At 35.1% G+C, this 15,811-nt stretch overlaps 1 protein-coding gene across 6 annotated transcripts in view; it reads left to right on the top strand.

Moving 5' to 3' along the window:
• ADGRG6 (adhesion G protein-coupled receptor G6) overlaps positions 1-15,811 on the top strand; it is a 136,848-nt gene that overhangs the window by 84,679 nt on the left and 36,358 nt on the right. For all 6 annotated transcript variants that reach the window (XM_019653790.1, XM_019653787.1, XM_019653788.1 and 3 more), the window contains 7 exons: positions 2,246-2,331; positions 5,724-5,776; positions 6,753-6,815; positions 9,822-9,964; positions 12,881-12,992; positions 14,076-14,140; positions 14,766-14,976. In XM_019653790.1, the coding sequence (XP_019509335.1) occupies positions 2,246-2,331; positions 5,724-5,776; positions 6,753-6,815; positions 9,822-9,964; positions 12,881-12,992; positions 14,076-14,140; positions 14,766-14,976 (733 nt within the window). The remainder of the gene's footprint in view (positions 1-2,245; positions 2,332-5,723; positions 5,777-6,752; positions 6,816-9,821; positions 9,965-12,880; positions 12,993-14,075; positions 14,141-14,765; positions 14,977-15,811) is intronic.

Below are 15,811 nucleotides of genomic sequence, written 5' to 3'. Positions count from 1 at the left end.
GGAAGAGTTGTCTAACTGGAGGATGAATATAGTCTTACATAATTTTTTTTTTCCAAAAAATGTCTATCATCAATTCTTCTGGCCTGGATGCTAGTATTAGGACAGTACATATATCTTTTGAAGTCTCTGGAACATGGGAAGATTTGTGACTACCTTTTCTATTGAGACACTTTGGGAGTTGTTACGTTTATAGGAGAAGACAACTTGACTGCAAGGATGCCATGGAAAAGCCTGCAGTGTGTCTTAATTGTGCATTTCCTGCACTGGCAATGCTTAAGCCAATGATTTTGCTGCAATTCAAACCCCTTTTCACCAACTCTTCAGTGGACATTTTATTTTTTTTCCTTTGACAATTCACTCTTGGGCATTTCTCATGATTACTTGTTGACTACATTATTAAAAAATTTTTAAGAAGTACAAATAGCCTCCACTGAGTAGTTTTTGGCTAAGTCTATAAATATCTTATTCCAAGACTTCTGAGGAGAGACTCCTTGATAATGACCCACACAGCACAAGAGAATCTGTAACACAAGTTGCTAGGTTGTTTGGTCCATTCACATATTTTATTTGCTTTAAGCACTGTAACTCTAAGGAGAACACTATATTTATAAATTGATTTAGGCTGCCTCTGATTTTGGGTGCCTTTCTTATTTATAAAAACAGTGAACTGAAAAAAAAGGTAGGAAATAATTTACCATGTAAAACTATCTTAAATATTTTATGCTTCCATAAAATTTCAGAAATGCCAGTTATTAAAAAGACTGATTTCTAGTGTTCTGCAGTATATTGCTGAGAGGGAAAGAAGACTCTTTTACCAAAAATGCTTTAGGTCTCCATCTAGTGGTAGCTTTTCATTTACTCTACTGTCATCCGTGAACATTCACAGAATACCTTTAGGATCCTGAAATAAAAGTAGAATCTTGGACCTTTGCAATTTGAATTTCCTCTCTATCATTCAGAATGTCCATGACTTGATATTATGAAATCTATAATGTAAAAAGTTATTTTGTCTGGATTATTATCATTTGTTTTAAATATGGTTCTCTAAATATTTTTCATTTAGAATATATTTTTTTCAAGAAACATAAGTTAAAGATCATTAAATACCTGAAGAGTTTTAGAAGCTGAAATAACCTAGTCTATATAAATTAAACTCACTGTACTTGGAACAATTTTATATATTTATATTTACATCCAGGAGTGGCAATTTTTTTTTTTAAGCGTGAGTCTGATATATACTGGAAAAACATTCCAGTTGTTGAACTAGAATTTGCATTTTGGTAGATTTGGGAGTTTCCATAGGCATACTTTTTTGTAATTTCTCTCTAAAAATTTTCATTAAATCCATTCCCCATTATTGTTTAAATGTATATTTTTATATTTTCTGTGCATATTTTACATAAGACTTACCCAAAACATAAGCCTGACTAAAGATGATTGACAATAATGGAGGTTCAGAAAATTTTTTCTTCATATAACTTACCATATTTTAAAAGAGTCTTTTTTTTCATTAGCTACTTTTAGTAAGGTACCCTTTAACAAACACCTAGAGAGATTTAGCAAATCCTGGTTGGTGAGATATATATATTTATATATATATATATATTTATATTTGAAGATTATCCCAAAAGAATAAAAGCAGAATCTTCTGACATAATGTTTTCTTTTTAAAGCAAACTAGTACAATCAGAATCCTGTCTGCAAACATTTTTTTACCCCTCTACTTCTATGGAATTTTGATGAAAAATCTGGTGAAATCCAAACCAATAATTTAGAAGTAAGCGCTTTACTGGGGAGAGGAGAAGAAAGGGAGAATCGGCCTGAGAGCAGTAAATATGTGTATACCTGTTCTTTTTCAAGTTAACGCCTGCCTGTCATCTCACTTAAGTTTTCACATGCCAAACTCTTTATAATGTGCAAAAAAGATAATTTCTTGTTACAAAGTGCACATGCAAAAAGTAACTACAGACCATAGCTATCAGAAATGTCTAGAATTTAAAAATACAAAGAACATGCAGACAGTAATTTAGGAACAATGAATTATCTCTAAGAGTAAACCGATAACTGTTTCTTAGAAGTTGCAAAGGTCAATGAGCATTAAGTCAAAATACCTCAGAAATGTTCTGTACCTACATATACAGTGTTTCTTTTAAGTTGTATGAAATTATATGATTGTAAATTTACATTGATAATTAGATGACTATAAAATTTAATTAATGGGCTAAATCCTATTTCCAATGGACAGATGGAATTATCTATAGAATTTCCATAGTGATTCAAAACATCCTTCGTCATCCTGAGGTAAAAGTACAGAGCAAGGTGGCAGAATGGGTAAGTGAACTTGTAAAATTTCTTTTTTGGTTTTAAATCATTAACCTCTGGAAATCTGGAAAATACCCTACTGTCTGGGTAACTGAAAACACAAATCATACAGAAACATAGATACTGTTCATGATAAACGTATAAATTGATATATAAGTGAGGTGTTCTGCATAGCAAGAGAGATGCATTTGGAAAAAAAAGACAAGAAACTGAACCTAATAGACTATTAATGTCTAAATAAGAAAGTGTCACACAAATGGAAATGTGTATTCGTAGGTATCTTTATTTACTATTATATCCATAATTTCAGCAAGTGTATTTCTTTTTTTAATTGACTGATTCAAAAACCAAAAAGTATTAAAATATATACAGTAGGTCCTCGAATAACACCGTTTCATTCAATGTTGTTTAGTTATAACATTGATAAGATGCCATAGGAAATTAACTCTTATTCATATCAGTTAGTCTGTTGTAAAATTGGTTTCATTATACAATATATCATTTCGCTTAAACTCGCAGAACCTATTGATGCCTTTAAGTGAGGCCTTACTGTGTTCTGAAAATCTTCCACCCATCCTTGTAGCTTGCCTGCCTGGAGATCAACCCATCTGATTGGAAATTACTGTCACTTTTTTTTTTTCCCAGAATTTCTTTGTGCATATAATAGAAGATTATAGATTCTTACTTTTTTCTCTTTTTTACACTGAAAGTAACATAATTTACACACCATTCTACACTGTACTTATTATTGTCAGATTTGCAACACTGGTAGATAGAGACTTTTTTTTTAAGATTTTATTGGGGAATTAGGGGATGGGAACAGCGCTGGGGAATTGGGGGAAGGGGAACAAACAAGTTGCTGTCCCTTTTGTTGTTCATTCTAGTTGTGGAGGACATTGCTTCACTGGCCCAAGTTGGCACCATCATTGTGCTCTTCCCGGGTGAGACAGATCAGTCGCCAGCTTCTGGACGGCTGCTAACAGCAGCTGCTGGCCGCTCACGCTGGCTGCTGGCTACACACAGGAGCGCATGGCAACCCACTGCCACAGGGCCTGCAGCCTATGCCATCACCGGTGACTCATGGCAGCCCAGCTCCAGGTTGAGCTGTTGTTCAGCATCTTAGCTGTAGAGGGCAGTGTCACTGGCCCTCATATGTGGGATCCGAACCGGGGCCCTCTGGCCAGCTCTTAACCAACGCGCCACTCGGCCGGCCTGATAGAGACATTTTTAATCTTTTTTTTTTAACAGTGCATCTGATTCCATTATGTTGCTGCCAAGTTATTTATTTAACGAGTCTTCTGCTGATTGATGTTTGGTTTATAATTTATTTAACCTGCATTATATTGATGAACATTTTGGTAATTTCCAATTAAAAAAAAACTGTAATATTTTATTTTTTTACAAATGCAACCTATGGATTTTTTTTTCCCATTTTCTTCTTGACAACAATCCCAAAGGTTTATACAGGTTTCTATTTTTTTAATTTGTTTCCCCTCTCTACAGCATGCTATGGACTTTGTACTACTTTTTTTTTCTTTTTCTTTTTTTTTTTTTTTTTTAGCTGAGCCATCCTGCCACCAGTTGGCAGCTCAGCGGCAGCTCAGCTCGGGCCGTGAATCAAACCGGGGACCCTGTTGCTCAGAGCTCACACTCTTGAGCGAGCTCTTAACCAGCTGAGCCACTCGGCCGGCCCTGTACTACTTTTTATACATAATACTATTACAGTTCAAAGAGGTTTTGTGAGTAAAGTCAGTTGGGTATATATTCTAAAGTAAGAAAAATGGGTTTTCTTATAGGTGTCTGATAACTGTGTCCTTGGTAGCAAAAGAAAGTTAAACCATACACTGAGAGGTAGTGGTGACAGTACTTTATGTACATATTATACATTTGAAGAATGATAGGGAAACACAGTTTTATTTTTAAAGGCAACACCCTGTAAAACAAATTGACCACAGGAAGCAACAGTATGTGAGTAACAACTCTATTACAAAATTGGGGGTAAAAGTGAAATTCTCCAATAGAAGTCAAAGAAAAACACTACTGTTTACTTTTGGAATGACACATTAGTAAGTCATTTAAACACTAGATGTGTTTCATTTCTAAATGGAGAGCAGGCTTTACAAAAGAGTATTTCTTGGATCCCGTTTTCTTTCCAGCATTATTCTTTTTGTTTTTTAAAAGTCAGAATGCTTTCAAAAGAGAAAATTCTTTATTTTAGTTCTCCCATAAACCACTTCAAATGTTATGAATCTTGAAAATTAGCATTCACTGGAGAGCCTGCTTTAGACAGGTATAATTTGACATTTATATTGAGTTAATGCATGGTTTTCAGCATAGCATGTTCTCATCTGAAGCTAAGCTTTACTGGACACTTTCAGTTTAATAGACAAGATACCAAAGCAGATACTTCATAATAGAAAGTATAAGTGGTATTTCTGATTCATATTATTACTATTTAGAATTTAAAAAGTATTATTTTAAAATATTTAAAGTGTTAAATTTTTAACACTTTTTGCTAGAGTTTCCTAGAATTTCCATTCAGTTTTAGTAATGCTTGCCAGGAGGGCTAAATGTGTATATGAAACAAGACCTAAAAAACCCTTTTGAGGTGATATATTAATAAGAAAATTTCATGTCAGTAAGGAAATTCTATTTTGTGATTGTATTGAACAATGAATGCATCATGGATGGTTGTTATTTATATTGAGAATAATCTATTGCTTCATTAAAAAGTCTGGTGTTGAGACCTATAAAGACTTAAATAATCCCATAATGAAACATAGTTCTCAATAATCTTGAACTTATTTTTGTTTGTTTTTTTAAAGGTTTATATTAATTTATAACTTTTATTATTGCTAACATTCTTGTGAGAGGATAATTACCAGAAAAAACATGTTTTACTGCACCTCGGTGTCTGTTGACTAGAGAATATGGAAGGTGTTTATTGTGCTAATCTTCCCTATGTACCTTCTTACAGCTAAATTCCCAGTGTTACGGCTAATTTGGAGGCCCATTATAATATGAGCTAGAGAGGGAAGTCTAGTGTTTACAAACAGACAGACTTGGGTTCCGACCTGGGATCGGCTACCGCTTAGCTGGGTGACCTCAGGCAAGCTCTTTCATATCTGTGAAGCTCAGTTTCTTCGTTTATAAGACGGCAGGGCTAGATAATACCTATCTCATTAGTTATTGTGAGAGTGAAAGGAATAACATTTGTAAAGTTCTTGGCGTACAATGATCTAGTAGCTGTTATCTTTACCTTTCTTTCACTCCTCTAGCTCTCAGGGATTTTCCCAGGGTTCTATTCCAATAATAACTTATCTTTTGGGAGGGAAGAAACTTGATTCAGATTTTTTTTTTAAGTATTACCAAAACTCACCCTTTTTCATTGTATTTTTCAGCTCAATTCAACCTTCCAAAATTGGAACTACACTGTTTATGTGGTTAATATCAGGTAAATGACAGAATAAATTATTTGGGAAATAAAAAGTAGTGTCTAATTTAGTACTGCTCTCTCTCTCTCTAACTACAGACACACACACACACACACACACCATATTCATAAATTTTCTCAACTCTATATTATGTCATTTCTTTGCAAAAAAAGCTTTAATGCTACAGCAATAGTTTAAAAAAATATTTTGATCTTGGATCCTGATCATTTTTTAAAAGTTAGCTTATACTGCCAAAAAAAACATTTGTGATTTTAGATAAATTGCATATATGTGTGTATGAGTATGTACTACTTAACCAATATATTATATATTATAATGTATACCAAATTAAAAGAGGATAATTAAATATAAATAGAAATTCTGTTAGTTTCTTCTCACACCCCAGTGGATCACCTAGAGCACCTCCTGGGTTGCATGTACCCCATTTGATGAGATAAGATACCTACAGCCAACTGCAAACTAGCTTTTTAAAATTATCTTTCATTGTTCTTCTATTTAAATATACCACTAAATCCCTAGCAAATCATATCATCTACACATGCCCCTCTGCACTTCGTGTTCACAGTTTTATACTTAAATTGGCTTTCTGAAGTGTATTTCATGAACCCTAAGCATATCTTCTGTGAAGCCAAGAGATGTAATAACACAAAGGAGTCGAATGGCCAAATGAGTTCAAAGAGTACATTATTAAATAAATGGAAGTAAGTTTCTACATATCAGAATATCTCAGATGCTTTTGTGTACTAAAATGTGTGGTGAATTTTGAAGAGAGAGCAAGGGCGTTAGTCACCGAGTTTATTTGACTGGGGAGCCAGGTTGTCTCATGCATATGAAAGAACTAGACCCTCGGAACATACATTTGGAAACACTGGCTTAGAATGTGCATTCTACCTCTTCCTTATACCTCCTCAAATTTTGTAATGAGATGGTGTGGCAGATGAGGTTGATAATGAATACACATATTTTTATTTATAGCTTCCACCTGAGCATGGGCGAGGACAAGATTAAAGTCAAGAGAAGCATCACGGATGACCAAAGGTAACAGGGAAAAAGTGCTCCAGAAAGTGTAACACCCTTTCCTTTGCCTTCTGTTTTGACTATCTGGTAGACGAATGAAAGCAGTGAGACAGGAAAGAAACATTTTAATCACATTGCACATTTAGATTATTTCTTTTTTCTTATAGCCAAAACTGTAATATAGCAAACTGGATAGAAATGTATATCGGATGAAAATAATTCAAAAGTAGAATATTTAAATTGAGAAAATTATTAGTTTTAATATTCCCAGTTTATTTATAACGTTTTACTTCTCATTTGAAATTTCAAAGAGACCTTCAAAGAAAAATAAAGTTGTTGTAGCTTTTAAAAAAGTGACGTATTTATATATGATAGCATCTAATAATATGGGTAATAGGTGCCACCAGCTAAGTTCGCATACGTCTTGCTTCATTTCAATTGACTGAATTTAAATTATGGATTTACAGTCATAATGATGGAATATAATTCTTTTCAGGTGATATATTATGAGAAGATAAAAATTAAATTCCATATGAGTGCTGACCAAAGATTTTTCTTCTTTTTTATTTTATTTTTTTCTTTTTCTATTCATGAGAAAAAGATGTCTTTACAATTATATTTGAAACTTATTTCTGTACAACAGACGGATTCAGCCATCTGATTAGGAATAGTTGCATTTATTTTCTGACATTGTTCCTTTTCCTCTATGATCTAAAGAATAATGTGTTTTAATACTACTTGTATATTCTTGATGGTGACAGAACGTTTCTCCTCTACTTCGCCAAATAATTTCTTCTCCAACACTTACTGATAGGTCCTATTGAGCCTTGAATCATGGACCCAGCAGCAATCAGGATCCCTTTGCTGGAGACTGTATAGTGATTGGAGCAGCCCTCATGTAGGGGATCACCAGTGGTAGACCCTCTTAGGAAGTCAGCATTGCCCTTTTTATCACTTACTGTGATTCTTCTACTTCCTGACAAGACGAAAATCAGCCAACTTTCGTATATGTCAGCACCTCAGAAACTCTTACAGGAAAGACATTTACATTTATGGAATTTCAGCTTCCTGTCTGTCAAACCACTGGGTAACTTCACAGAAAATTATAGGGAGCGTGAACTAAGACAATGTACATATATAGGAAAATCCACACATTTCCTGTTTTCGGTATGAGCACTTGACATTGTTTAAAGATGTATTCTTATAGTCTCCTCCCCCCGCCCCTTTTTTTCTACTTTCTGAACCTCTTGATGAACCTTTATAGTCTTTCATAGTTTTTTCTTAAAACCGTAGTCTACTAGTTTTACACACACATTCTTTTTTCCCCAAACGTTTCCTTTCAATTAGATTGTAACACAACACACACCATGGCTTCAGATAGTGCTATCATACTCTATCGCCTGGAAACAGACAGGAAACCAAAGTCACAGAGACTGGTTTATTCAAATAAAGAATGATTGATGGTAACAACAGATAGAACTTGACTTTGTAGAATCATAAATAGTTTTAGTTTTCAGGATGAGAGAGGGAAACAATCCAGATAAGACCTGTGACAATGCATGGTCATTCTTGAATTGCTGAATTTGTTATTCAGTATCATCCGCAATACATTATGCTAATTATGTTCTCAATATTCAAGAGAAGTGAAAGGTCACAATTCCAACTGTAAATTCTCAGTAATGGCAAAGCTTATCTTCCAATGATAATTTAATCAAGGGAACTCTGTCATAGGCCATGTTAAAAATTAACTTATCACAGTTCATTATATTCACATATATATTTATCTCATCCTGAAATATGGCTTACATATGAACATTAAGCAGTAGATCATTTTAGAGGTAAATAGCCCTTCAGAATGAATTATGAAGACAGTAGGGCATTTTGTCCTTGAGATTAGGACAGATATTTAGGGGAAAATTAGAGCTATTCTTAATTTTCATCTAACCTTCAATAGCAAATGTTTTACTTATTTTTTTCTTTTCCTTCCAGCACCACAAATACATTAATACTCTATTTCATTTTTATTGATAACCAAAGAATTTCATTAAAAAAAATATGCCATGCCTCTCCACTGAGTAGCTTTATAGTTATTTCAAAAGCAATGCTACTGCTTTGATTTTGGCATGTGGACAGTAACTGATATTGATGATATAATGCCTTAGACATATTCATTTATCCTCACAATCTGAAGAAGGAAGTTCTGTTGTAAACCCAGAGCTTTCACATATAAGGGGAAATGTTCCCCTCTACCTGACAAAATAATGTCATTTAACTTCACCTCAACGTTGAATTAATAATTTTTGTTTCTGTTATCGACTAGAGCTGTGATTGTGGTTCATTAGAAAATTATGTCACTTCAAATTGTAGAGCTAGAGTTTTGATGGGGCTTTCAGGATATATTTCTGTTTCCCATAGAGATATTTCCTTCTTAAAGACATTCAAGGTCAGACAGTCTACAAACTTCTTCAATAATATGCTGGCCAATCACTGAGTATATTTTGAGTACTTATTTCATAACTTTTCACCATGCAAAGTACTTGCAAATGCTTCATGGAGATAGAAAATCATTCATCACAATTCTCAAGAAATTGTAACACATTTGTAAACAATAACACTTTTAATAATTTCAAAAGTCTAATCAGTTTAATCAGATTAGTTGAAATTTCATTTTTCTAACAAGCTTTATTTTGGGCTATAAAGAAACAATGTAGAATTAATAATAAGTATGTCCTTTTCTTGCATGCATGCTGTAAAATTTTACTAAAAAGTTTCCTCAAAAGAAATGGGGTGATGTGATCCAATCTGATAGAGTTATACATGCAATATCCTATAAAATCTATTTAAATTGAGACATTTGCAATACTATCATTTATGCAGCAACAGAAACTCGTGAATGCCTTGGCATACCTTTTAGTCTCAATACTTTATGATCATCCCTCTGACTACCATATCCAAATGTTCTATTTTTCTACCAAAAAAAAAACAACAACCAACCCAACAACAGTTCTATCTACGATGTTTTCCTAGGTTGGCGATTTGGGCCCTTCTAGTTTACAATGTTACCAACAATCTCAATTTAGAAGGAAGAATCATTAAGCAGAAGCTCTTAAAAAATAATGAGTCCTTGGATGATGGCTTGAGGCTAGCTACAGTGAATGTGAAGCAACTGGGTAAGTGCCTTTAATTTTTTTATAATATGCGTTTTATATAACTATTAGGTTTGATTGAAACAACAACAAAAATATTCATCCTGTGTATGTTGTATGCTTATTTAAAGCTTTTTTTTCTGATGATAAAATTCACCATAATGGTGACATTGTAGCAAATCAATACCTATGAATCTAAGGGAATGAAAGAGGCAGAGGAGAGTTTATAATCTCTTTTTGGGGTGTATTATGATAATACTAAGAGTCTGAGCAAAATGCCAGGATAGTCTTGACCAGAACTGGCTTCAACTTTAGGAATAAAGAGAGTATGTATATGTGCATATGGGAACTCTATGAGGTAAATCTTATAAAGAATTTATTATAAAACATTTCCTTCTCTTATGTTATCTGTCTCCATTAATGCATGGTAACACTTCTTCGCTGGAATAGGCCAAAAAACTGGGAGTTATCTAGGTTCAACTCTTCCCTAGATGCCATTTACATTCTAAGCTCCAACCACACGCGTGGAACTGCATGCACCTCCCCAAACGTGCCTCCTGTCTGTGTCTTTGCCCAAGCTGCTCTTCTCTACTCAAACCATCTACCTGCTCCTCACCTATGTACTTTTAAACACAGCCCAAAGTCACCCCTTCTATGAGGCCTTTTCTGATGTCATCTGTATAAATAGGTATCAGTGCCTTGAGCCCCCACTTTCTGCTGTCCAGATACCTAGAGCACTGTGGACATTTGAAGACCATAGTATTTAACAGGACCTGTTTGTGTTATATATATATTCCTTTTAAACAGGAATTTCCTCTGGCTTGAGAACACATCTTACTCGTCTTTAACTCCCCACCTCTTCCCAGCGCCCAGCACATTCCCCAGCACTTAAATACTTAAATAAATGGTGGAGGCTTGGTAGGAATATTTTAGAAAAGCAAATGATCAAAAATCTGGACAACAAAAAGCAAACTTATTGTTCTAATGTTATTCTATGATTACAACTATATTATGATTAGGTACATTTGTGGCGATCAAAAAAAACTTTGGGGGCTGGCCCAGTGGCTCAGTTGGTTAAGAGTTGGCTTAAGAGCGTGAGCTCTGAGCAGGGCCACTGGTTCAATTCCCACATGGGCCAGTGACGCTACGCCCAAGCTGAGCTGCCGCTGAGCTGCCAACAGGTAGCAGGATGGCTCAGCTGGAGTAACAACAAGATTGCCTGTTCGATGGTGGGCTATGCTCACCCGCAACTAAGACTGAACTCGGCACTTTGAGCTGAGCTGCCGCCCAGATGGCCCAGTGGATAGAGTGTGAGCTCTTAACAACAAGGCTGCTGAGCTGCCGCCAAGATGGCCCAGTGGATAGAGTGTACGCTCTTAACAACAAGGCTGCTAGTTCGACTCCCGCATGGGATGGTGGCTACGCCCACCCGCAACTAAGATTGAGCACAGCACCTTAAGCTTAAGAGGCCACGAGCTGCCAACCGGAAGCCAGATGGCGACTGGCGCCCTCCACAACGAAGATTGAAGAACAACTTGGCTGGTCCCCTTCCCCAATTCCCCAACATTGTTCCCCTCCCCCAATAAAATCTAAACAAAAGAAAAAAGAAAAAAAACTGACACTTTTCCTTAAACACATGCAAGTGGTTGAAGTGGGGGCAGCAGGTATATCCCTCAGCCTCTAAAAAGCGTGGTTATGACTGAGGCCAGAATCACAGTGTAATAAAGAATCCGGCATCTTAGTTTCTATGGAGAACCACCCATCTCTAATGTGTCAGCATACACATTGACAGAGAACTGACAGAGATGGAAGAATGCAAGTTATCATTGTCATCATCAACAGTTTCTGAGCATCTGTGGAAATTGCCTGCCCCATGGCAATTGGAGCTTCTTGGGGGTGGGGAGATAAAAATGTTACCCTTTCACACATAGGAGTCTCCACAAATAAGTAGCTTGACCGATGGCAGTTTATATGTAATGAGAGGACTAACCCTTTCTCTGTCCTCAGAGGCTGAGTAATCCCAGAACAACTCTCTCTGCATACTTAGACATGTTAATTTATACCACTTAATTTAAATCCTGCACTCTATTGTTTTTCTGCAAGTGGATCTGTGAAGAAAAGTTTTTACCAATTGAAAAAATAAAGAGTCAAACCCTGACAATTTCAAGGCTCAGAATATAGATGGAAAAGTTATTTGAATGTTCAAAAACTGGTGACTGCAACACTGGTTCCTGGTAGTCTAATATAACTTGCTACTTTTCAGCCCTGAAATACAAGATTTTGTTGCTGACATATTACTTTTATTTTGATATTTTTGAAATTGTACATTATGAATTATTTATGGCATGACAGTGACCAAGAGAGTTCTGAAACAACAGGTGGGCTGATTTGAGGATGAGGGTGTGTGGGTAAGATGGTGGTGATGGCCCGCAGGTGTCTTCTTGCCATTCCCCCAGCACACCTCCAGGTAGAAGATGCTTTAAGAACAGCTGGAGATTGTTCCATAAAATATGCTCACAATTCAATGAGAACACTGTGGAGACACTCCTTTGAAAAAATATCAGTGAGGAACTTAACATTTTGAATTTTTCAGGACTGTTTTCATTTTGCGTTGTGTGTATTTTTTGAATAAATCTTTATTTTACTCATCTAGTGATTTACATTAGAATGATAATGTATGTTACACTTTATGCTCTTGTAACTATGTGGTTTTATTTGATGGTTTTGTAAGCTGTAATAATTTTTGCATCTGAAATGCATTAAATGTTTATTTTTTATAACTTCTAAAATTTTACACATTCTGAACACAAAAAATCTAATATTTTAGTAATACATTAAATAAATACATAATTACCAACGTGGTTGTTTTGCTCTCATCTTGTACCTCTAACTTCAAAGAATGGATTAATATTTCTCGTGTTGGTTCTTATTTTCTCATAGCTTTTTGTAGTGCCAATGAGAATCCTACAGGCTATAAATGGGACGACGTGGAACCTGGGGAGTACAAGCGCACATGTCTAGGGAAGCCGGGCTCTTTTGCCTTACGGACATGGTAATACTTTCATTGACTTTTGCCAGCAAACTCCACATCATCTACCTTCCCAGGGCTCGTAGGCATGCTACATCGTGGTTCCCAGGCATTGTGTATTGTTTAGAAAAAAGGGCAGGAATCTCTGTGTCTGCCTAAATCCACCACAAGGGGTAAAGATGAGGCAGGTAGGTTACCAATAAAAGCATTTTTACTCCAAGCAACGTGTTAATTTAGCCTTCCCCAAACAAAGATGGAGAAATTTGGAAAGAGCAAAGCACCGGGTATATGGATGAACCAAGCCAGCTCACAGCCTTTGAACATGCCTCTGAAATTCTAAGACTTTTAAGCTATTTGGAGTGGCTATTTTTGGAGGGTGAAGAGGCCTCAAAAGAGAGAATAAAGACAGGATCCATGTTAGGGCAGTCTTCTAATGGAGGCTGTCAGGATATGGGTTTTCCCTAAATGTTGACCAGAAACTTCAGACGGGTCAACTGCAAGTCAAATCTAGTTCTTCAACATCTACCCTACCCCCATGTAGAGTTCTCTTGGTGGAGGAATTCAGAAACTGGAACAGCCCAAGTAGAAACATAATAGTTTGAACCTACTGCTGTGTTTGACACGTGGTAAGGAGGCAGCAAGGGGATATAGAGAATTATTGACTTGAGTATGAAATATGGCTCTACCTCTTTCTTGCTGAGAGACCTTGGAAAATTCCTTGACTTATCTTAGTCTTTTTCCTTATCCGTAAAATGTGGACTATAATCTGCTTTACAGAGCTATGTGACATGAACATCAGAGTTTATCTAGAACGTTCTTAAAGCAGTACTTGACCCGTGTTACCAAATATGCCTTTAACGTTAGCTATCTGATGTATCCGAGGTTAGGCTACAGGCTCTTGCTAGTATTTTGTTTCCATGATTCATTCACCTGATTTTTTTCCAATAAGAATTTTTAATGAGTTTAATTTCATTGAATTACAGTTTTATTTTCAAGTGAAACTTAACCTAGATATCAAGGCAAATTCTAAAACTTTTTATTAACTAATTTTGTCATTTGTAGTGTCATGTATACCAAATATTTAGAATACCTTTTTTTGTTTCATAGCTACCGTGACCCTGTCAACAAATCTTTCGCCTTCTGGGGGCCTCCTGATCTCTCCAATTGTTCAAGTAAGTGAGCAATTTTTCTTTGGTTCTGAAAGACAAATTGAAATGACCTCATTCTTCATGCTTTTCATCCTCTTCAGACATATTCTTCTGCTATTGGATACTATTGTAATATTAAAAGCCAGGCAAATGATCGTTTCTCTTACTTAGAAGATGCTGATTTTCCTCATTCTACCTTTCTGTCATATTCATTCTGAAGGAGATTAAAAACAGAAAACTTTAGAGAAGACTTAAAAATAATATACAAATTGATATTTGTATCAATATTTTATAGTTTTCAATTATTGTTTTAACCACAGATGTATACTTAGTGATTCTGGGTGCATTTCTAGTAGAACTATTTGTGAATTTTGGTCCCTCTTATTGTTCCCTTTAGTTATTTGGCTCCCTTGGTTATTTACTTAAGTTGCTTAAAAGCACAATGGGTATCTTACTAAAGAGGGAAGTTAGTCTCTTTATGTAAAGAAATACTTTGGCCTTGTGGAGATCGTGATTAGGCTTTATACACAGAAAACCTGCCTTGTTTGCTGTTTCAACTATGAAGTCAAATATCACACTATGTTTTGGGTCCTGAAAATGCTCAAAAACCAGTAAAACTTTGTGTGTTATTTCTTCTGCCTTTTTGTAGGGGAAGCAAATGAAGTTGCCAATGAGATTTTAAATTCAACTAGTGATGGGCAGATCTTAAGTTCGGCCAATATTACCAACATTGTAGAACAGGTCAAAAGGATTGTGAATAAAGAAGAAAACATTGATAGAACTCTCGGCTCAACTTTAATGAATATATTTTCTAATATCTTAACCAGTTCAGACAGGGACTTGCTTGACTCTTCTTCTGAGTAAGTTTTTTTTTTTTTCTTCTGGGGAGTAAAATTTATTGGATGCATGTGTTGTTATATAACTTGTCACATATGTGAATGCTTGTTGCTCCTATTTCATAGTTTAAATCTCTAGAAGATCCATTGATGTTTCTCAAGATCATTCACAAAATGAACTTCTTTCTTTCTTTATTTTTTTTTAAGATACGTAATTTACAAAATGATTAGGATTGTCATCTGGCAAGATATTGAATAGTCCCAGAATAGCATAATCAGTATTTCATTTTCATTTGAAAAATGTTAACTGAGATTAATTCAGAAGATGAGCAAACTATCACAAATATTAGTTGATGACACTTTTTTAGTTTGCAAAGGAGACACTTAACATTCAATTCATATCTTTTAGACATAACTTAGTCACTGTGAGTCACAGTCCTATGTACTGTGGCATAGAATTGCCATAGCTATGTGATTGTTGTACTTCTGGAATGAAAATACCTAGGGCAAGGGGAAAACGTACCCATTTTTATACAATTCAGTTTGTACCCAGTTATTTAATGTATTAATCTTAAGATATTTAACTTTTTCAATTTCCTTCCTTTCAACCGAATTTCTTTGATGAAAATTTTGTTTTTGTTAAAATGAATTATGACATAGATATTTTACCTTATCTGCATAATAATCATAAACTATTTTTACAGTGTCTTATAGTTTTAAAACACCTTTACCACATTATTATATTTGATTCTTACTCAGTTATGAAGTTGGAAGGGTATTTTTCATATGAATAAAGAAAGACTAAGATTTAATTGTTGATTTTCCTTAAAACATAGATTTCTCTTGAGAATGCATTTAT

The sequence above is a fragment of the Hipposideros armiger genome, unplaced genomic scaffold (genome assembly GCF_001890085.2).
Source record: "Hipposideros armiger isolate ML-2016 unplaced genomic scaffold, ASM189008v1 scaffold_206, whole genome shotgun sequence".
NCBI lineage: Eukaryota > Metazoa > Chordata > Mammalia > Chiroptera > Hipposideridae > Hipposideros > Hipposideros armiger.
This window is presented reverse-complemented; position numbering and strand designations above follow the sequence as displayed.